Source organism: Crocuta crocuta, unplaced genomic scaffold (genome assembly GCF_008692635.1).
Source record: "Crocuta crocuta isolate KB4526 unplaced genomic scaffold, BGI_CrCroc_1.0 scaffold345, whole genome shotgun sequence".
NCBI lineage: Eukaryota > Metazoa > Chordata > Mammalia > Carnivora > Hyaenidae > Crocuta > Crocuta crocuta.
In genome coordinates this window covers 813,681-831,940 of record NW_027527574.1, presented here as the reverse complement: position 1 = coordinate 831,940, position 18,260 = coordinate 813,681, and the positions used below count along the sequence as shown (strand labels likewise).

Below are 18,260 nucleotides of genomic sequence, written 5' to 3'. Positions count from 1 at the left end.
TCTCCACATCACACTGTAGAAAGATTTCAGTACTGAAGTAAAAACAAAAACAAAAAAACCAGAACTCTTTGTTGAAGTGCACGCAAACACTCCTTTAAGCGCTCTCTTCACTTGCATCTCCTTCTTCTGGAAGATGCATTGTGGGATGGGTGTGAATGCCCTGGAAGCAGCTGCAGAGGGTCTGGAAGCTGACCCCTGAGGGGTCTGGATGGAGTCCTCTGCCCCCTCCGTGGCAGAGGCCTGTAGAAAAAGGGGTCACACATTTTTTTGAACTATTGTCATCAGCCAGGGTATGGAGGGACCCCCTTCCAGTCTAGGTTAGGGCAGAGTTGAGGGAGGAAAGAATGGAACACAAACTGAGGAAGAAAGAGTCTGAAAACTTCTGACTTGGATGGAATCTAAAGAACATCAGTTTAAACTCATACCTTTTGCTGTAGCTCCCTCAGGTAGCCAGCCTTTGCTTGCCCACTCTAGAAACGAGACTCGGTCTTTGTGAAGCAGCCCATTTCATTTTGTCTAGTTTCAAACGATTAGTGAGCTCATTCTTATACTGAGCCTTTTCTCTTTAACCCTTTTGTCAGGAATAGCTAGATTGCTTATTCGCACTGTCCAAGTTCAGACAGCCTCCTGCTATATACCTTGCTTTTCACTATGGACATCGACTTAATAAAAAAGGTCAGTAGATAAACAGAAGACCTTAATTTTTTTTTAAATGTTTTTTATTTATTTCTAGGAGAGAGAGAGAGAGAGAGCGTGAGCAGGGGAGGGTCAAAGAGAGAGGGAGTCACAGACTGAAACAGGCTCCAGGCTCCGAGCTGGCAGTCAGCACAGAGCCCGACGCGGGGCTCGAACTCACGAACTGCGAGGTCATGACCTAAGCGAAAGTCGGACGCTTAACCGACTAAGCCACCGAGGCGCCCCCAGAAGACCTTAATTTTAACATCACCAGTTTCACAGTTTTCATGAGTACTTTTAATTTTAAAAGAAAAATTTCCAAGACAGGAAAACTGGTCAACTGTAAAACCACTACTTTTGTGAATTTTTCAAGTTAGGAAAACATACCTGGAGATATCTGTAAAGGATTAAATGTGGAATCTGAGCTGCATGAAACCTACATCAAAGCACTAAATTATGCTGATTTAAGAGGAATGGTTTTCCTTTTCCTCCCCAGTCCAAATTTGACCAGTTTGGCAAAAGAAATATGCATTTTAAACACATTTCCCAATGCACTCAGTTATGTAAGTAAACTTTTCAAGGAAACATTAATGTGGTCAGGTATATTAAACAACGGCTAGATTTGTTAAAAAACTAAAACACTTTTTAAAAAGTTCTGCAAATTTATGTTATGTATATATTACATATAGAATTTTTAAGTATGGCTTCCTACTTTAAGTTAGTAAATCTGTCTTTAAAAAAATGTGAGCAATGTGCATTTCCCCAAACAACATAAAATACGTATAAGCATGCCTGTCAGATGGAAATGGCTGTGCTGTATTACTTATTATAAAAACAAATTGCACTGTGTATAAATATATATTCCCCCCCCCCTTTCTATCTTTCTGAGTTTGTTTCAGATTCTGAATTGTTTGGGATAGAACTAGAGTTGTTTCTACAATTGTGCTCTAATATACGAATGAAAATAAAATAGTTGTTCTAATTACGTGACTGAACTTACAGAGTAAGGCACACTGGGCGTTGTAAAAATATCAACAAGTCTTGGCGATGGTAAAGTATAAATGAAGACCTCCTCTCCTCCCCAGTTAATTTCCTTTAAACTCTCCATACCTCCATGAATTTTGATGTGGCATTGAGCATACAGGTTTTGTGCTGTTCACCCCTGTATTCAAAGGGTACCATGACAAAGCCGATAGCTTCAGGGATGGCCAGGATAAAAGAAAGGATCCAGATGGAGACAATCTCAATGGCAGTGATCAAGGGAATCCCAATTCCCTGGACACGACTCCAGGAGGCAACAGCTCTGTACCTGAAAAATAAAAGAGGGTGGTGGAGGGGGAACCTAGTTGTTAGGAAATTTAAAATTTATTTCATTAAAAAAAATTATAAATTCTGGAAAAATCCTCGCCTTAGCCAGTGACCAATCATTGGAACTTTCCAGTGAGTCCTGGAACTTTCTGTGAGTTCTGATGTGAAAAATAAGGAACTTCCTGTGAGTCCTCATTTGAAAACTAAGGAACTTTCTGTGAGTCCTGATTTGATAAGTAAGTGGAACCATTAAGAGTTACACCCCTTTGGGAATCAGGTACCTGACAGGCCTGAGTCTGATCTTCATTTGGGGCTCAGGGAAATCTTGTGATGGCTTATAATGGGGCAGCATCAGATAGATGTGACTATGTTTTTTAAGCTGGGAGAAAAACTGGATGATGGAAGGTGTAGTGAAAGCTGCTGGTGCTTGTTAAGGTAATATCTTACTCCTCTTTATATATTAAAAAAAGAAAGTTGAAACGTTATCTATGAAGTGGATCTAGATATCATTAAATTAATATGACCATAGATAGCTGATCATTTTCTCCTTTTCTTCTCTCACTGTATACCTGGTAGTCAAAGAATGACTATCTCTCTCCCATTATGGTCCTGTGATAGAATAGATAAAGGGGGAGTTAAATATACTTTGACTCCTAACCTTTAGGGTTTACAATCTAACAGAAAAGAAAGGGTCATAGAAAAATGTAGAACATAAACGTTACTGGACAATCATGTCAGTCAGAAAACAAACTGGAGTTAAGAAATTGTCTATTTTTTACTTCAATATTTTTTGTGATAATCACAAAATGTGATAATCACATTTCAATGTTAGAAGTCTAAAGGAAGTTTGGTGCTTCTGAGCTGATGTGATGGTCTGGTGCTAACTACTTTTAGGCCTACTATTAAGATGGGGCCTGTAACATGGTATGGTATTTTTGTGGCTTCATTCCTGAAATTTTTTTTTGCTGTTCTAATGGAAAGGAAACATTCTCATTTTATAGCTTTCATTAGATAGTGCCAGAAGAAGACTGTAAAACAGACCAAGGCATTGGGGACAGGTGCACATGGGCTTGTAGGGCACATGACTTAATGTCAAAGATTTGTCAGTAAAGCCGAGGAATACTACACGTTACTCATAATCACCCCTATCACTTATATTTACTGTGCTATCTCAGTGCATCTACAAGGTAGATCTGTGAAAACACAGATCTTAGGAATTACGCTACCTAGTTCGTCCCTGTAGATTAGAATTTACGGTTTGGGTATGCATGACAATGCCATATGGCATACATATAGCACAATTTGCTGAAGAAATTTTTTTTTTTTTGCAAAATATTTTTAGGGTAAATAAGATTGGTATACAATAAGAATCTTTAAAAAGGTCCAGATGGATTCAGAATCGAATAAAATACAGCTATGCAAACAGACCAAGAAAATCCTTTTACGATATAGCCAAGATTGCATTTTTAAATTTATGGTTATTTCCAGTGGGATAAAGACTGCTATTTATTTTGCTTTTCATTTCTGTTTACTTTTCTTTGTTGCCTTATTAGACTGGCAGCGTGATGTCCAGTAAAAGCTAAAAGGAATGGAGACAGGATGTCTATATCCCGAGGCTGTCAGTGAGTTATATCTATTTCTTTTCCCCTTCTCTTAGATCAACTATCAGGAAAGGTGATTTAAATAAAGTGCTTTATCTCCTAAGGGAGTAAGGAATCCAGATTTATTAGGCAGAACTGGACATAGAAGGCGGTTTGACTAAGAAAATGTGGTCAACATGTTCTTATGATGAGTATATTCACAAAGCAGCTTCATTTTATAATGTGCCTTGAGTTCCCAAATTATTACACATCTATAATCTAATGTAAAACATTTTTAAATAAAGAGAAGTAGCTTTTAGTGTGTAGTGTGGCAAACCCACATGACTGAGAATTAGACTATTTTTTATTTGTAACCATATTGATTTTGATAACATTTATATGACATGAAAAAACAACTGTAAGAGTTAATTGGAAATAATCACTTGTAATGATGGGGGTAGGGAAAGGTGTGAAAGATTAAGAAATACTGGATGTTCCAAAAATGATCTCTATTTAGAATATAATGATACAACACACATATACACAAATATGTTCTCTTTATGAGGCATGATTATAAACATCCTTCAATGGAGCTAGTGTAAACATATGACATTTTCACTTGCCATAGAAAATTTGCAAGTGTAGATTCAACCACTAACAACTGATATTCCAGAAATGATGTCTACTCCTTGAAATGCTTTCTTCTCTTGGTTTCTACTACATTCTCCTGGCCTTTCTCCAGCTGATTATGCTGCCCATTTCATCTCATCTCCTTGGTTGGATCCTGCTCACTTCTCATACTATTTGCATTGGATTCCTTCTTGGACCTCTTTTCTACTCTATCGGGACATTTTCTTTTAGTGATCCTTCCAGTCTCATGGCTCTGGTATCATTTAAAATTTCTATATACTGGTAATAAATTCCCAAATTTATAATGCTAACAGAGGACCTCACCTCTAGCACCTGACTTGTCTATCCAACTGGTTAACTGAGACGGCTACTAAAAATCTAATAGGTATTCAAACTCACCCAAACCAGACTCCTGGTCGCGTCTGTGACCCCCACCCTGCCCTCTCTTTAGTCCTTACCGTCTCAGGCCCAGAATTTGAAGTTAGCCTTAACTCCTCTTTTTCCCTTTGTTATCACACATCCAATTCTTTAGCAAACCCTGCAACCTCTTCCTTCACGGTATGTCCAAATGCAATCACATCTCACCATCTCTCCTGTTACCATCCCACCTGGATTATTATTATTATCCCACCTAGGACTAGCTTTGTAACTAGTCTCCCTGCATCCATTTTTCCCTACTTCATTCTGTCCCAAACACAGCAGCCAGAGTGAGCCTGTTAACACGGAAGTCCCTCATTGTCATCCCTCTGTTCAAATCCCCCAGCGGTTTCCCAGCCCAGTGGGAATGCCTACTGGTGTTCTCAGAGCTGCTTCCTTATCTGGCTCTTTTTTTTTTTTTTCCCAGTTGTAGCTTTTCACAGGGCTCTTCCTTAAACATCCTATTTGAAATTGCCAGAATCCCCTGCAGCCTTACCCTGACCTGTTCACCCTGATTGATTTTTCTTACTACCATGCGACCAATCAAATATTTTATTTATTGTCTCTGTACACCCTTGTCTTTAGAATATAAGCTCCATGAGGGCAGGCATTTTGTGTGTTGGTCACAATACCTAGGACAATAAGTGCCAAATCAATATCTGTTGAAGTAAATATCTTTGTTTCCTGTCCATGCATTTCTTTATCAACCAAAGCCAATAAAGCACAACTACATTCTGAACATTTTCTTATTTTTTAACCCAGCCTTGACTAGGCAACAAATAGAAAGCTAATGCCTTTAGAATCCTAGAAGCAAATAATTTAAAAACCATGAGGGACCCTTGGGCTGATCCCTTCTCTCCCTCGTGTTCTACCAGTTGGAAACCTGAGGACTGGAGAATTACTATATCCTCTGCCTTGTCATCTGTGAGTGTGGGGAGCCTGGACCAGGGCTGATCTGCCAACACCCAGGGGAGTCTTTTCCCATGACCTCACCTTGTACCCTGTCTTGTGATATGCCAAAATAAAAGTATAAATTACACATTTTATTTATGTAAAGATGTTTGTTACTGTGTATGTCTATAAATAGATTTCTACATGTTTTCAAGGCCAAAGGCATTTAATACATGTTTTGGAATTTTTGAGGTATGGCCTGGGATGGTAACTAAATTTTAAAATATTTATTACTGAATCTACTTTAAAACAGGATGAAATAAAACAAATTCAAAAGATACTACTTCCATAAAGTCTATTGTTATTTCTTCTTATTATTTGCCCTTTTCTATTCTCACAAGCATAATCTAACTATATAACCATATCATTTACAAGTTTATTTTTGGCTTTATCTACTTTTCATGATAGAAAATGGCCTTATGCTTCTACAGAAGCATGGCATTTATTAATTTATAGCTACACAATGTAACTGGATATTGATATAGTTTACTTAGATATTTATCCTAAGTTTACATCAATTCTAGTGTTTCAAGGTTGTGAATAACACAGTTATAAATATGTTTGTACATAGAGTTTTTTCTCCTTTTGAGTGATTTTCCTGGATTAATTATCTTGAGTGGGATTATTGAATCAAGAGAAGGAGAAGGCAGCTGAAGTACTTTTGCAAAATTTCTACAAAGTGCCTATCAATACTTGCCTATGGTAGAATTTATTTTTTTTCCTTCCATTTTGCCACTTCCAGTAAGCAAAGTGTCACTTCTATACTTATCTATGCACATTGTTAACTAACAGCAAATGCAATCATTTGCAATGTTTGTTTATGATTTGTATATCTTATGTGATTGACAAACTAACTGCCATGCATAGATTTGGAGGCAAAATACCAGAAGGAAGAATTTTAAAGAGCAACCAGGCACGGTAGATTAAAAGATAGCAGTGAGTACTTTGATACTTCTTCAACTGAGTCTTTCAGTTGGGCTGGCCTGTGACTGCTTGGACAGAGCAGAACTGGAAGGATGCTTGTGGGTTTTAGGCCTGGCTTCTGAGCAAAGCAGCCAGTCCACCCTGGAGCCCTGGGCCTGCCTCAGAGAATGTGTTGAGAGGTGCTAGACTACATGAGACGGAGTTAGGCTCTGCTGAGCACAGACTTCCAGCTGTTCTTGCCAATGGGCTGGTCATGTATCTTGGATCCAAGGGAAAAGCTGAGCCACCAGCTGAAATCCACCAGAAGACCTCAGTCAAAGTGACAAGTTGCTTAAGAATTGCCCAAATTCCTACCCCACCACATGGTGAGGTAATGATAAAATGGTGGTTGTTTTAAGCTAAGTTTTGGGGTAGATTGTTATCAAAGAAAAATAAGCTAGTAAAATTATCCAGTCACTTGATCTTATCAATCGAATTAAGATAAAAGAACAAATAACTATGTGCAACAGGGAATAGACCACAAAACGAGATCCCAAGTTGCCCTAGAGTCAGCGTTTGGCTTTGTCTGTGTCTGGTCCCTGGGTTCCCTCTTCTGGCTCTGGCTCTTCCTTCATGTCTTCCCTATTGTCACGTAGCAAAGGACAATCAGAACAGCAGGAGAGTAAGGAGAAACCAAGTCCAAGGTCTAAATACAAATGAAGTTTTCCCGAAAACCACTTTCACGTTTTGACTTAGGACAAACTTTGAGAACATCAGAGAGACCACTGAGCAATTATGTAAAATGCTGGGATGAAGAACTGACATTGGCTTTGAGTTTGAGGCTTATGAAACACAACTGACTTATTACTAGGTCTCTGCAACTTTTCCAGGTATCTAATTATACATCACTCCTGAAGCAGTTGTTAAAAGAGTTTTTATCTTTTTACAACCTCCTTCCACAGGCAATTTTTAACTACAAGTTGGATCTGTACCCAGACTCTTTTACTGGTCTGACCCCGTCATCTTCCACTTTAAACAAGACAGTTAACTTTACAAAGAACAGCATTGAATTCCTCTTCCTTTCCCTGCCCCCTTTTTCCCCCCTCAAACAAACTCAAAGTAACATCTGAAATTTGTCACTTATGGCATACAAAAACACCTACTTTAATTATTGGTAATGGCTGGGTATTCCTATTTTGTTGGGAACAATTCATTCATGTTAGAAGTATGCTACCTTAGCATTAAAAAAAGTTCACTGATAAATCTGTATAGGGGTCAAAATTGTTTCTAAATTTCCTCAAACTTTTTCTGAAATTCTGGCTTTATCTTTTTCTTAAGTGACTAAGGATGCAAAGTAAAAATCAATGAAAGCTAGATTTGAAGAGGAATTAGTGAAAAGGTAGAGCTGAACAGGTCCATAGTTGACATTAACAATGAAAGCTCATCTCGTCCTGGGGCAAGTTATGGGTTTCTTCTTACTCTCTTGTTTATCCTCTTCAGATTGAAAGCTGATAGTGTGAAAGTTCGATTTTTTCTTTCATCTTTCAGTTTTCTATATTCATTGAATAATCAAAGTAATAAAGAAATCTTACAGGGGACCCTGGGCAACCTCAGTTGGTTCAGCGTCCAACTCTTGATTTTGGCTCAGGTCATGATCTCGTAGTTTGTGGTATAAAGCCCAGTGTTGGGCTCTGTGCTAACAGCACAGAGGCTACTTGGGATTCTTTCTCTCTCCTTCTCTCTCTCTCTCACTCTCTGCCCCTCTCCTACTCGCACACCTGCTCTCTCAAAATATATAAATATTGTTTTTTTAAAAAAGAAATTGTACAGGACTTGGATATATAGTTCCTATCATTATTTTTCTGAAAAATAACAACTCTGAAATGAGAGATAATTATATTTAAAATATGTTGAGAAAAGAATGGGAACTCTTCCTGAATCATAATTTGATTCAGTTCATAAGAGGAAAGCAGGGATTCCCAAATTGTTTCGTAATAGCTTCCAATTTCCCTCTTTTTACTTCTTGTTTTATTTTTATTTTCTTAAAGAAGGATTTTCTTATTTTGAGTAGAATGTAATGCAACCAAATCAAGACTCAAAGCAAATAGTATCTTATCTTCTGAAATTAAGTGTGAATGACTCATTCTCTAGTGTGAAAGCTTTTGAAATAGAAATGTCAAAATAGATTCCCTACATTTAGATCCCAAAACTTAGAGTCAGTACCAAATGAAATGTAAAAATAATAAAGAAAGGACCCAGGGAACAAAGCATTTATTACCAAGGAAAACCTCCTAGGTTAAGGCAGATATTCATGAGAGTGGAATTTTAAAATGGTTCATCATTTTGATCTAAAACTGAGTCCAAGTCTTAATGAAATAGATGCCTGCTGTCATTTTTTTCTTTCTTTTTTTAACCAAAAACATTTCATTTGATACACAACTGATCATTTGTGATGGAGCATTTAGTTCATTTTTCTCCATGCATGAGATGGGAATGGGGAGGAAGCAGTAAGGTGAGGTGATCCCACACTTTCCAACTACACCCCTCTCCACCCCCATCAAAGGTAGAGTTTCTACTGGGGAGAGTGAAGCTGTGCAAAATGGCTCCCCAAGATTCCATTAAGGGAGAAAGAGAGGCCAGAACAATGTGAACTTGGGAAGAAAGGCAGGGTTTTGATGATTTAAGTGATTTAGGAGTCCCAATTTCCTCCTCTTTTTACGTATTTCATTCTCCCATGTCCCCAGGTTGCCATCTTCACAAGTGTGAAGACTCCTAAGGGATAGCAGCCAGGCCTTAGTCTTCATGTCTACCCATCACCTCGTTCCTGCCTGAGCCCCTGCTGAACTAAATTATGAATCATACTTCTCAATCTAGGGATAATTTATTACACAGTATGTCGCTAGGGAATAAGTACCTTAAAATAGTTTCATCAACCAAAAATGTATGATACAGACATATAAAATATAAAAGGGACCACAATAACCATGCCACATAACACTATTCACAAAATACACTCTAAATTTTGTAAAAAGGAAATAAATCACAAGGATGACAACTGTTTACATTGCTTACTAAATTCTTTTTAAAACATTTATCTATTTATTTTTATGGAGGTATAATTGACATAAAACATTATATTAGTTTCAGGTATACAACATAATGATTCAATATCCATATACATTGTGAAATGATCACCATGGTAAGTCTAATTAACATCTATCACCACACATAGTTACAGGATTGTGTCTGTGTACGAAGGACTTTTGAGATTTGCTCCCTTAGCAGTGTTCAAATATGGATCATAGTATTAACCACAGTCATCATGCTGTACATTACATCCCCATGACTTATTTATTTTATAACTGGAAGTTATGAAATAACTTTTGACCCTCTGCACCCATTTCACCCTCACCCGCACTGCCCATTGGCAACCAGCAATCTGCTCTCTCTATCTGTAATGCTCAAAGGCATTTCCATTTTGTTTTCCAAAGTGGCTATACCAATTTACATTTCCACCAACAGTGCACAAGCATTCCTTTTTCTCTGCAGCCTCACCAACACTTATTGTTTCTTGTCTTTTTGATACTAGCTATTCTGATGGGTGTGAGGTGATAGCTCATAGTGGTTTTGATTTCCCCCTCCCTGATGATTATCCTTTCCTCTCTTTTGGCTTCTCTTTTTATCAATGCTTCTCAGGGGATTATATTTAGATATCTTAGAAAATTTTATTATTTACAGAAAACAAGAATTCTCCTTGTCTTCATTTTATTTCTCATTCTCTTTTGTAAGATGCTAATCTTATCTAGCTTTGGCTTTTGGTTAGATGTTCCCTCAGAGGGGTAGTTTTCTTTTAGGATGCTGAATTCCTCTTTCCTAACATTCATTATCATCTGGTTTCTAATGCCTTTGAAACAAAGTTTAATTTAGATATAAAATGTTATTTTCCTAAATATGATGGTATTTTTGTAAAGGCAACAATAGGGATGGAAGAAACTCTGAGCTGGGCATATACATGTGTTTCTCCATGTACACAAGCTTCTGTGTTCATGTTTATGTGCTTATATATTCTTGTATTTTAGAGCTGCCTGCCCATAGAACATTAGTCCTGATATAAAACACTGGTCATAGGAATGGGCTGCATAAATGAGAAAAAAGAAAATGTATAAAATGGCATAGAATAAAGAAAATGGGTAATAGTTAATAAGAGTAAATAAACTTTAATATTTTTTTCCTACTCATAGAAGAACATTACAAAAACCTGTCCCCCATCCCTAAATATAACTACTAATAATATTTATCATGTTTCGTTTGAAGAATTTTACATTCCTATACCTATACATGTCAATTATATTTAACCTCCTTTCCATTGGCCTAATATGGGGCAATAAGATTCCTGTATTTTGCTGTAAATAATATTGTAAAGAACATGTTTGTGCATGAATTCTCTGTTCAAAGATTGGATTGTTTCCTTAGAATCAACCCTAAAATTTGTAATTACCAGGTCAGAAGGCAAAAGCGTATATAGGATTTTACCTTCCTGAAGGGCTGTTTATTTTATTTTACTTTTTAAATGTTTATTTAGTTTTGAGAGAGAGAAAGACAGAGCATGAGCAGGGTTGGGGCAGAGAGAGAGAGGGACACACAGAATTCAAAGCAGGCTCCAGGCTCTGAGCTGGCAGTCAGCACAGAGCCCAACGCGGGGCTCGAACCCACGAACCCCGAGATCATGACCTAAGTGAAAGTCGGACGCTTAACCGACTAAGCCACCCAGGCGCCCCTTATTTTACTTTTTAAATGTTTATTTAGTTTTGAGAGAGAGAAAGACAGAGCATGAGCAGGGTTGGGGCAGAGAGAGAGAGGGACACACAGAATTCAAAGCAGGCTCCAGGCTCTGAGTTGTCAGCACAGAACCTGATGTGGGGCTCAAACTCACAAACCGTGAGATCATTACCTGGGTCCATGTCAGACACCCAACCAACTAAGCCACCCAGGTGCCCCACTGAAGGGCTGTTTAAATCTCTGCTCCCCCCAGATATCAAGAAACATGTTCTTAACTAGAATTTCTTTGATTACATGAACATTATTCACATGTTAAAAAGTCATTTAAGTTTCTTCGTTGACATTTTTATATTTGTGCTCTTTTTATATGGAAGTCTTATAATTTTAATTACTATCTGTATGGCCTCTTTAATTACCAAGAATATTAACATGTTGTAGCTTTTGCTACAAGTATTTGCTGCAAATATTCCCCCCAGCTTATTGCTGTATTTGTTTTTTAAATTTATGAATGTTTGATCTTAATATTTTAAAATTTTATGTCCTGAAATCCTTTTATAATTATATTCAGAATTTCTACCATCCTTTTTAAGTTCCAAAAGTCCTCTTTTTCCAGTGATCAAAAAGATATTAGTCTATTTTCTTCTCTATGGCTTGAGTTTTTACATGCTTAAGCATAGTGGTAAAAAAGCAGACCACTTCTTTTTGATTACTGGCTCCAACGTTTGGCAGCCAAGTGGCCTTCATTATTAACCTCTTTCAACCTCAGACTCCTCACCTATAAAATGAGGATAATTACAGTACTATCACAAGGTGGTGGTGTAAGGATTAAGTAAATTAATTTCTGTATTTTTAGCAGGGCCCAATACATACTAATAATACAAGTGGTAATTATTATAAGTACTATTATTGATATACCATACAAGATAAGACTTTAACATGCTTTTTCTCTCAGATGGCTTAATAGCAGTGTTTATTGATGATCTTTCCTTTCCCCATTACAAAAGTGATTTTGGCCTATATTATGTTCTCATACGCTGTAACACCTGTTTCTGGCTTTCCCATTTATTTCTCAGTATATTTATACGCATGTGCCACACTGTTAAACACTGTAACTTCATAACATTTAACACTATTATATAGGAAGAATATGTATGTAGGAAACATAATTCTTTTTAAAACTATCTCGATTATTTTCTTAGGTCTTTTCCCCATGTGGATTTTAGAGTAATAACTAAAAATTTAATTGGATATTTTAATAAGAATATATAGCTATATCTCTAAATATACAACTTGACAAATATAAGAAAATTTTTACATGTATTTGTCATGTCACAGATACAATTTATATGCTTTAATTTTTAGATACCACAACACTTTGGATACAAGAGAAAACGATGCTATTGGAATGCAAGGGGAGGAACAGCAGAGTGAGAATTCATTAGTGAATAAAATCTAGATTATAAATGCTTACTCAACTTTTCAGGAGATGGCCATAGTAACACAGTCTATTAATTCAGTGCAGTGGAAGTGATACAGTGGGCACCTGCACCATGTAAATGTTTTAATACTGCAGCCCTTAATGTCTGATATGATGCGGAAGAAAACCACAGAGACCTCAGGTTTTCCTGGGAATTACTGAGAATCCTACTACTAAGGGAGAAATGATCTCTGATCTTTGTGTTTACCATCGCTGTGGCAGCATTTTTGTCAAACTCATCACTACATTTTAAACTACTAAAGGAACATTTTTTGTTTTAATTTCAGCATTACATTTTTGTGCAATACATTTTTATTTATTTATTTATTTTTAAAATGTTAATGTTTTTTTATTTTAGAGAGAGACAGAGCATGAGCAGGGAGGGGCAGAGAAGAAGTGGGAGACACAGAATCCGAAGCAGGTTTGAACCCACAAACCACGATATCATGACCTGAGCAGAAGTCAGACGATTAACTGATTGAGCCACGCAGGTGCCCTGCAATACATTTACTTTTAATAACACTACCAAGCATTTTGGTTTGTGTTTCACAGTTATTACAGGCTTAAATTTATAATAAGGATACCATTATAATTTTCAACTCCTAATGGAATAAGTATTTTTATGTTTTATCAATAACAATTTGGTCCCCCAAATTAATTGCAAATGACAACACAATATCTGTAAAAACTTAAATGTTCTTTAAGAAAGTGAGCCTTTTATGTCTATAATGATGGGACTCAGGTGCTCTGATAGAATGGTTGCCAGAATGTGAGACAGAAAAAATAAGAAACCTCTTCTAAATTGTAGTAAGTCAATTAGATAAGGCATTAAAGAACATGTGCATAGGATAATATTCAACATAAAAGGACTCCATAGAATGTGTTATAAAGTTCCTAACTTCATTCTTTATAGATCCTGCTATGAAAATTAGAAGGTAAAGAAAATACCATCTAGGAGGACTCCTTTAGAGAAGTCTTGACATCCATGTTTGAGAAGAATTCTAGAAAGACTTAGATATACTTGATGGGTTTTTCAGAATCTGATCAAGGGGTGCTTCTGTTGTTGCCCTCTTTTTATCTTTTTAAAAATTATGAAACATTTCAGGCATTCAAAGAAGCATAAAAGAAGAATGTAACAATATTATGTACTCACCACTCAGCTCAAGTAATCGAGCATTATACGTATAATTGAACGGTATCTTCTTTTTTCTAATGAGAAATCCAACACTGAAAATATAGGATTTGGATGTCCTAAAATCTCCTTTTCCAAAGTTCCTTCCATCTAATATGTTCATTTTCCTTTGTTGCCATAGGGTGCCAAATGGCTGTAACTGGCAAAATGCTCTAGATAGAAATTGCCTGAGCTAAAGATGGCTAACAACCAGCAAATGTGTAAGGCAATTCTCAGCAATAGGGCAAGATTGTTGACATTTTAATTAACAACCGTCCTGGCCACCAACTCTCAAGGCTCCTTGTCTTCTCTTCTTTTTGAGAAAATGTTTTCCTAAATCTAACACGAGTAGAGGGGAAAAACCACATTACCTGTCAACACTGAGAGCGCAGAGATTGAGGACGGTGATCCCCACCGAGGACTTCTGCAAAAAGGGGAACAGCTTGCAAAGAAATACTCCAAAGTCATTGTTTTCAAAAGGCCAACGCCCAGCCAGCAGCTGAAAAAAGGAGACACCACGGTAAGAAATGACAGAGCTGGCATGGACACTTACATATCTAATGATCTTCCAAACTTCTCAATTTCATTATTCATTATGCTTTCTAGTTAGCATGGCAGCAATAGAGTATTATTATCATTAAAAAAATATTTTAAAGCCTTAGCATTTTTTTATCTGGAAAAATGTTGAGGATGATATATATAATAATAGGAGATGAACCTTTGATCTTATGTGAAGCAGTCATACCGCCTACTTTTCAAAGAGTAGCAAAAGGTTAGGGTTTGGGTGACAGCTTGAGTGAGAGGCAGTCCTCTCTTACCTATTTTTATTAAACCGTGAGTAAAGCTAGATTTCACATAGCAGGGCTGGATGATCATGTTATCTCTTGACAAGCAGCAAAGGCTCTGAATGCGAGGTTATGAAGAGTCTTGGGAGAAGAAAGTGGTTTGGGGAGGCACAGACTTGTCAGTTGGTTAACACCCTAAAGCCATTTTGAAATTAGCTTCTCCTCTGTGCTTACAGGGCTGATTCTGCTTCACTAGGTGTGTCACCAGTAGCTTTTCTTTATGTAGGCTTAAACTTCCCTTTGTCATACAGAGAAAGGCGGTTACTGAGATGTGTTTGTAGCATTTGAAGGAAAATCTATTCTTTCATGTTGACAGTTTAAAACGTTTGTTGGAAGGAAAGGATGAATACCCTCTAGTGGCTGTGGTAAGTAGCAAGAACATAAATTCCCCACCCTTCTACACTGTTGGTGGGAATGTAATCTGGTGCAGCCCCTNAAAAAAAAAAAAAAGAGCATAAAATTCCCCGTGAAATGCTGATATTTATCTAATTAGGTATTATGCCAGGAGCCTGGGCTTGAATAATAGCACAGCTACCTAAAAGGGAAGTCCTTGCTGAATACTTGATGTCTTTTCAATAGTAAAAATGGTATTGATTTCCCTTCTAATTTTTTGCTTAGTAACTCAGAATTGAAACCTACTCCACTTATTAGGAAACGCTATCCTACTAAGTTGACAAATTAGACTTTTTCCTCTTTTTTTTGCAAAGTACCTATTGCCTTAGGAACTCTGAGTTGAGCTTTGAATTTCTGTTCTGCCATTTCTAGAAGATTATATAAGGCTTAATTTCATGATCAATGTGATCATTAACATGATACTCATTTTGAGAATTTAGTAATACAGGGCTCTCTAAAATCTTCTTCTTCTTCTTTAGAGAGAGTGTGCATGCATATATGCGTGAGTTGGGGGGGAGAGGCAGAAGGAGAGGGAGAATCCACACTCAGCGCAGAGCCAGACACAGGGCTTGATTTCATGACCCTGGGATCATGACCTGAGTTGAAATCAACAGATGGACACTCAACTGACTGAACCACCCAGCACCCCTAAAATCCCATTTTTATATACCGAGTATGACTTATTCCAGAAGTTCTCTCTTAAACACTTAAAACACATTTCCTTTTCTTTTGAATGGTTTGCCAAATGGACCTAGTCCTCAATCCAATTCTGCCTCTCATCTCTTTTTCCTTAATTCTGATCAGCGTTGGTGGGTGTCTTCTCAGAATTTCCACATAAACTTTTGTCCAAGGACAATTGGTGGTCTCTTCACAGAAACACTGTCCTAAACTGACTGTTTTCATGAAGCTACAAATATTATACCATTGCTGATTGCTGGTTGTTAATGCTTGATGCAAGATACAAAACACATTTTTAAAATTTTTAAACTTTATTTATTTTTGAGAGAGAGAGACCGAGTGAGAGTAGGGAAGGAACAGAGAGAGAGGAAGACACAAAATCCGAAGCAGACTCCAGGCTCTGAGCTGTCAGCACAGAGCCTGACGTGGGGCTGGAACTCATGAACTGTGAGATCATGACCTGAGCTGAAGTTGGATGCTTAACCGACTGAGCCACCCAAGTGTCCCCAAAACACTATTTCTGAGATGACCCTATAAAGAAAAGAAAACCTGAAAACTACTTTTTATAGAGAGTTTATTATTTTGTCCCACAAGTGTAATTCTCCACTGAAGTATTACAGAAATGTAAATAAAATGTGTAGAGATTGTTATAGGATATGATTTGGAATAATTTAGCTCTTATGGTGGTTCATTTCAGAAATAGAGGATCCTGAAATCCACATGGATGGATTCCCCAATTCACACATCCAATAATCAGAGAAAGGGATGTTTCTTGCTTAACACAAGGGAAACTCTGAGGTCCTGTGAGGGAATAAATGACCAGTGCTAAGAAAAATGATACAGAAAAAAACACAACTGAGCATGTATTGTTTCAGGCCCTTGTTTTTTCATTTTTCATGCTTGCCAGATGGGGTTAGATATAGAGGAAGGACTGAAGGGAAAGATATAATAGAATTGGTGGGTACCAAAAAATCATAGAATTGTCTTTCTTTGACATAAGGAGATGTTTTATTATATATGTTGTTATTTTTTCTTTTCTCCAGGAGTGAGCATTGATTCTTCTTGGGAATTAAAGACACAGGGAAATGAAAGAAATCATTAGAGGAAATTTCCGGACAATCACAGGAGACTTCTATAACCTGTATCCACTTCATTCTGAAAGAATGTATGGAAAGTAACTGTCCTAATGTAGCCAGGGGAAATTAGGCCACTGCCTGTGGCAACTTCTTCCTTTTCTGATTAAAGATGGCTTCCTCAAAGAGGCCCCCATTAACTACCCAATCTCAAATAGGTCTTGTTTGTTAATCTCTTTCTTCATGGAACCAATGTGGGAGTAATTTTACATTCCAAGTCTCAGCTTGCTCTGTTTTAGCAATAAAGCATATACAAAAGAAAGAGGGAATCAAAATGGCATAGAGTGTAGCTCACCTATTTTTCTCTTATTTAGAAGAGATATTTTGGAACTTCTGAAAGACTACTGGGAATGCATCTTTTCTGTTATTTACTAGCATTGAAAATTAAAAACACAAGATTTAAAATAGTAAAAAAGCTGTATAAAAACATGTAATGAAAAGCAAGTCTCCCTTAAAGTCAAGTCCCCTAAAATCCCTGCCCAAAGGCAACCATTGTTGATTGTTAAGTGTGTTTTCTTCCAGAAAACTTCCTATGTACCTAAAAGCATATGCCCTTAAAAAACTGGGAACATATGGAAATAATACCTTTTAACAAGTCTTTTATGATATTTTTTGCCTAGAGTACATTTCTGGTAAGCAGTTCTATTGTCTAATTAAAAGGTTTGGATTTTTAATTTTTTTTAACGTTTTATTTATTTCTGAGAGAGAGAGACAGTGTGAGCAGGGGAGGGTCAGAGAGGGAGACACAGAATCAGAAGCAGGCTCCGGGCTCTGAGCTAGCTGTCAGCACAGAGCCTGACATGGGGCTCGAGCCCACGAACCATGAGATCATGACCTGAGCCGAAGTTGGACGCTTAATCGACTGAGCCACCCAGGTGCCCCAAGGTTTGGATTTTTAAAGCACATCCATGAAAGAATTTAGACTAAGATAGGAAAAGATAGGCAACTGTATAAGATAAATCTAGACCACAGCAAAAGAACTAGTTGGTTTCATTAATGTTAACAAGCTACTATCACTTCAATAAAAGAAAAACCAAACTAGTCTGGCAAAAGACAAGTTGGATTGGTTCAAAGGGTTAACCCGGCACCTTGTGGCAGTCATAGCTTATTTTTGCCATACAAAGGCCTATGCTATTATTATAATTTCCAAGGACATCACACAGGTCCTAGCACATAGTAGGTATTGAATGAATTAATAATCCCAACTCATTAATTGAGGCCAATATTTTCATATTTTGAAATTAGTACCAATTTTGCCCTGAAAACACATCCGTCTTGAAATTTACTTTCTATTTAAAAGTTGCCTATCAGTACCCCAGA

The 18,260-nt window shown here is 37.1% G+C and overlaps 1 protein-coding gene and 1 long non-coding RNA gene across 2 annotated transcripts in view; one reads left to right on the top strand and one right to left on the bottom strand.

Annotated features, from left to right (window-relative positions):
* The window catches only part of LOC144236998 (uncharacterized), a 97,843-nt gene extending 92,194 nt beyond the window's left edge, over positions 1 to 5,649 (top strand). Inside the window, exons 6-7 of the long non-coding RNA XR_013336728.1 lie at positions 3,537 to 3,605; positions 5,486 to 5,649. This is a non-coding gene — a long non-coding RNA (uncharacterized LOC144236998). The remainder of the gene's footprint in view (positions 1 to 3,536; positions 3,606 to 5,485) is intronic.
* EDNRA (endothelin receptor type A) overlaps positions 1 to 18,260 on the bottom strand; it is a 58,123-nt gene that overhangs the window by 11,201 nt on the left and 28,662 nt on the right. Inside the window, exons 3-4 of the mRNA XM_077770650.1 lie at positions 14,263 to 14,390; positions 1,786 to 1,984 (exon numbers count right to left, since the gene is read on the bottom strand). Coding sequence (XP_077626776.1) covers positions 1,786 to 1,984; positions 14,263 to 14,390 — 327 coding nt within the window. The remainder of the gene's footprint in view (positions 1 to 1,785; positions 1,985 to 14,262; positions 14,391 to 18,260) is intronic.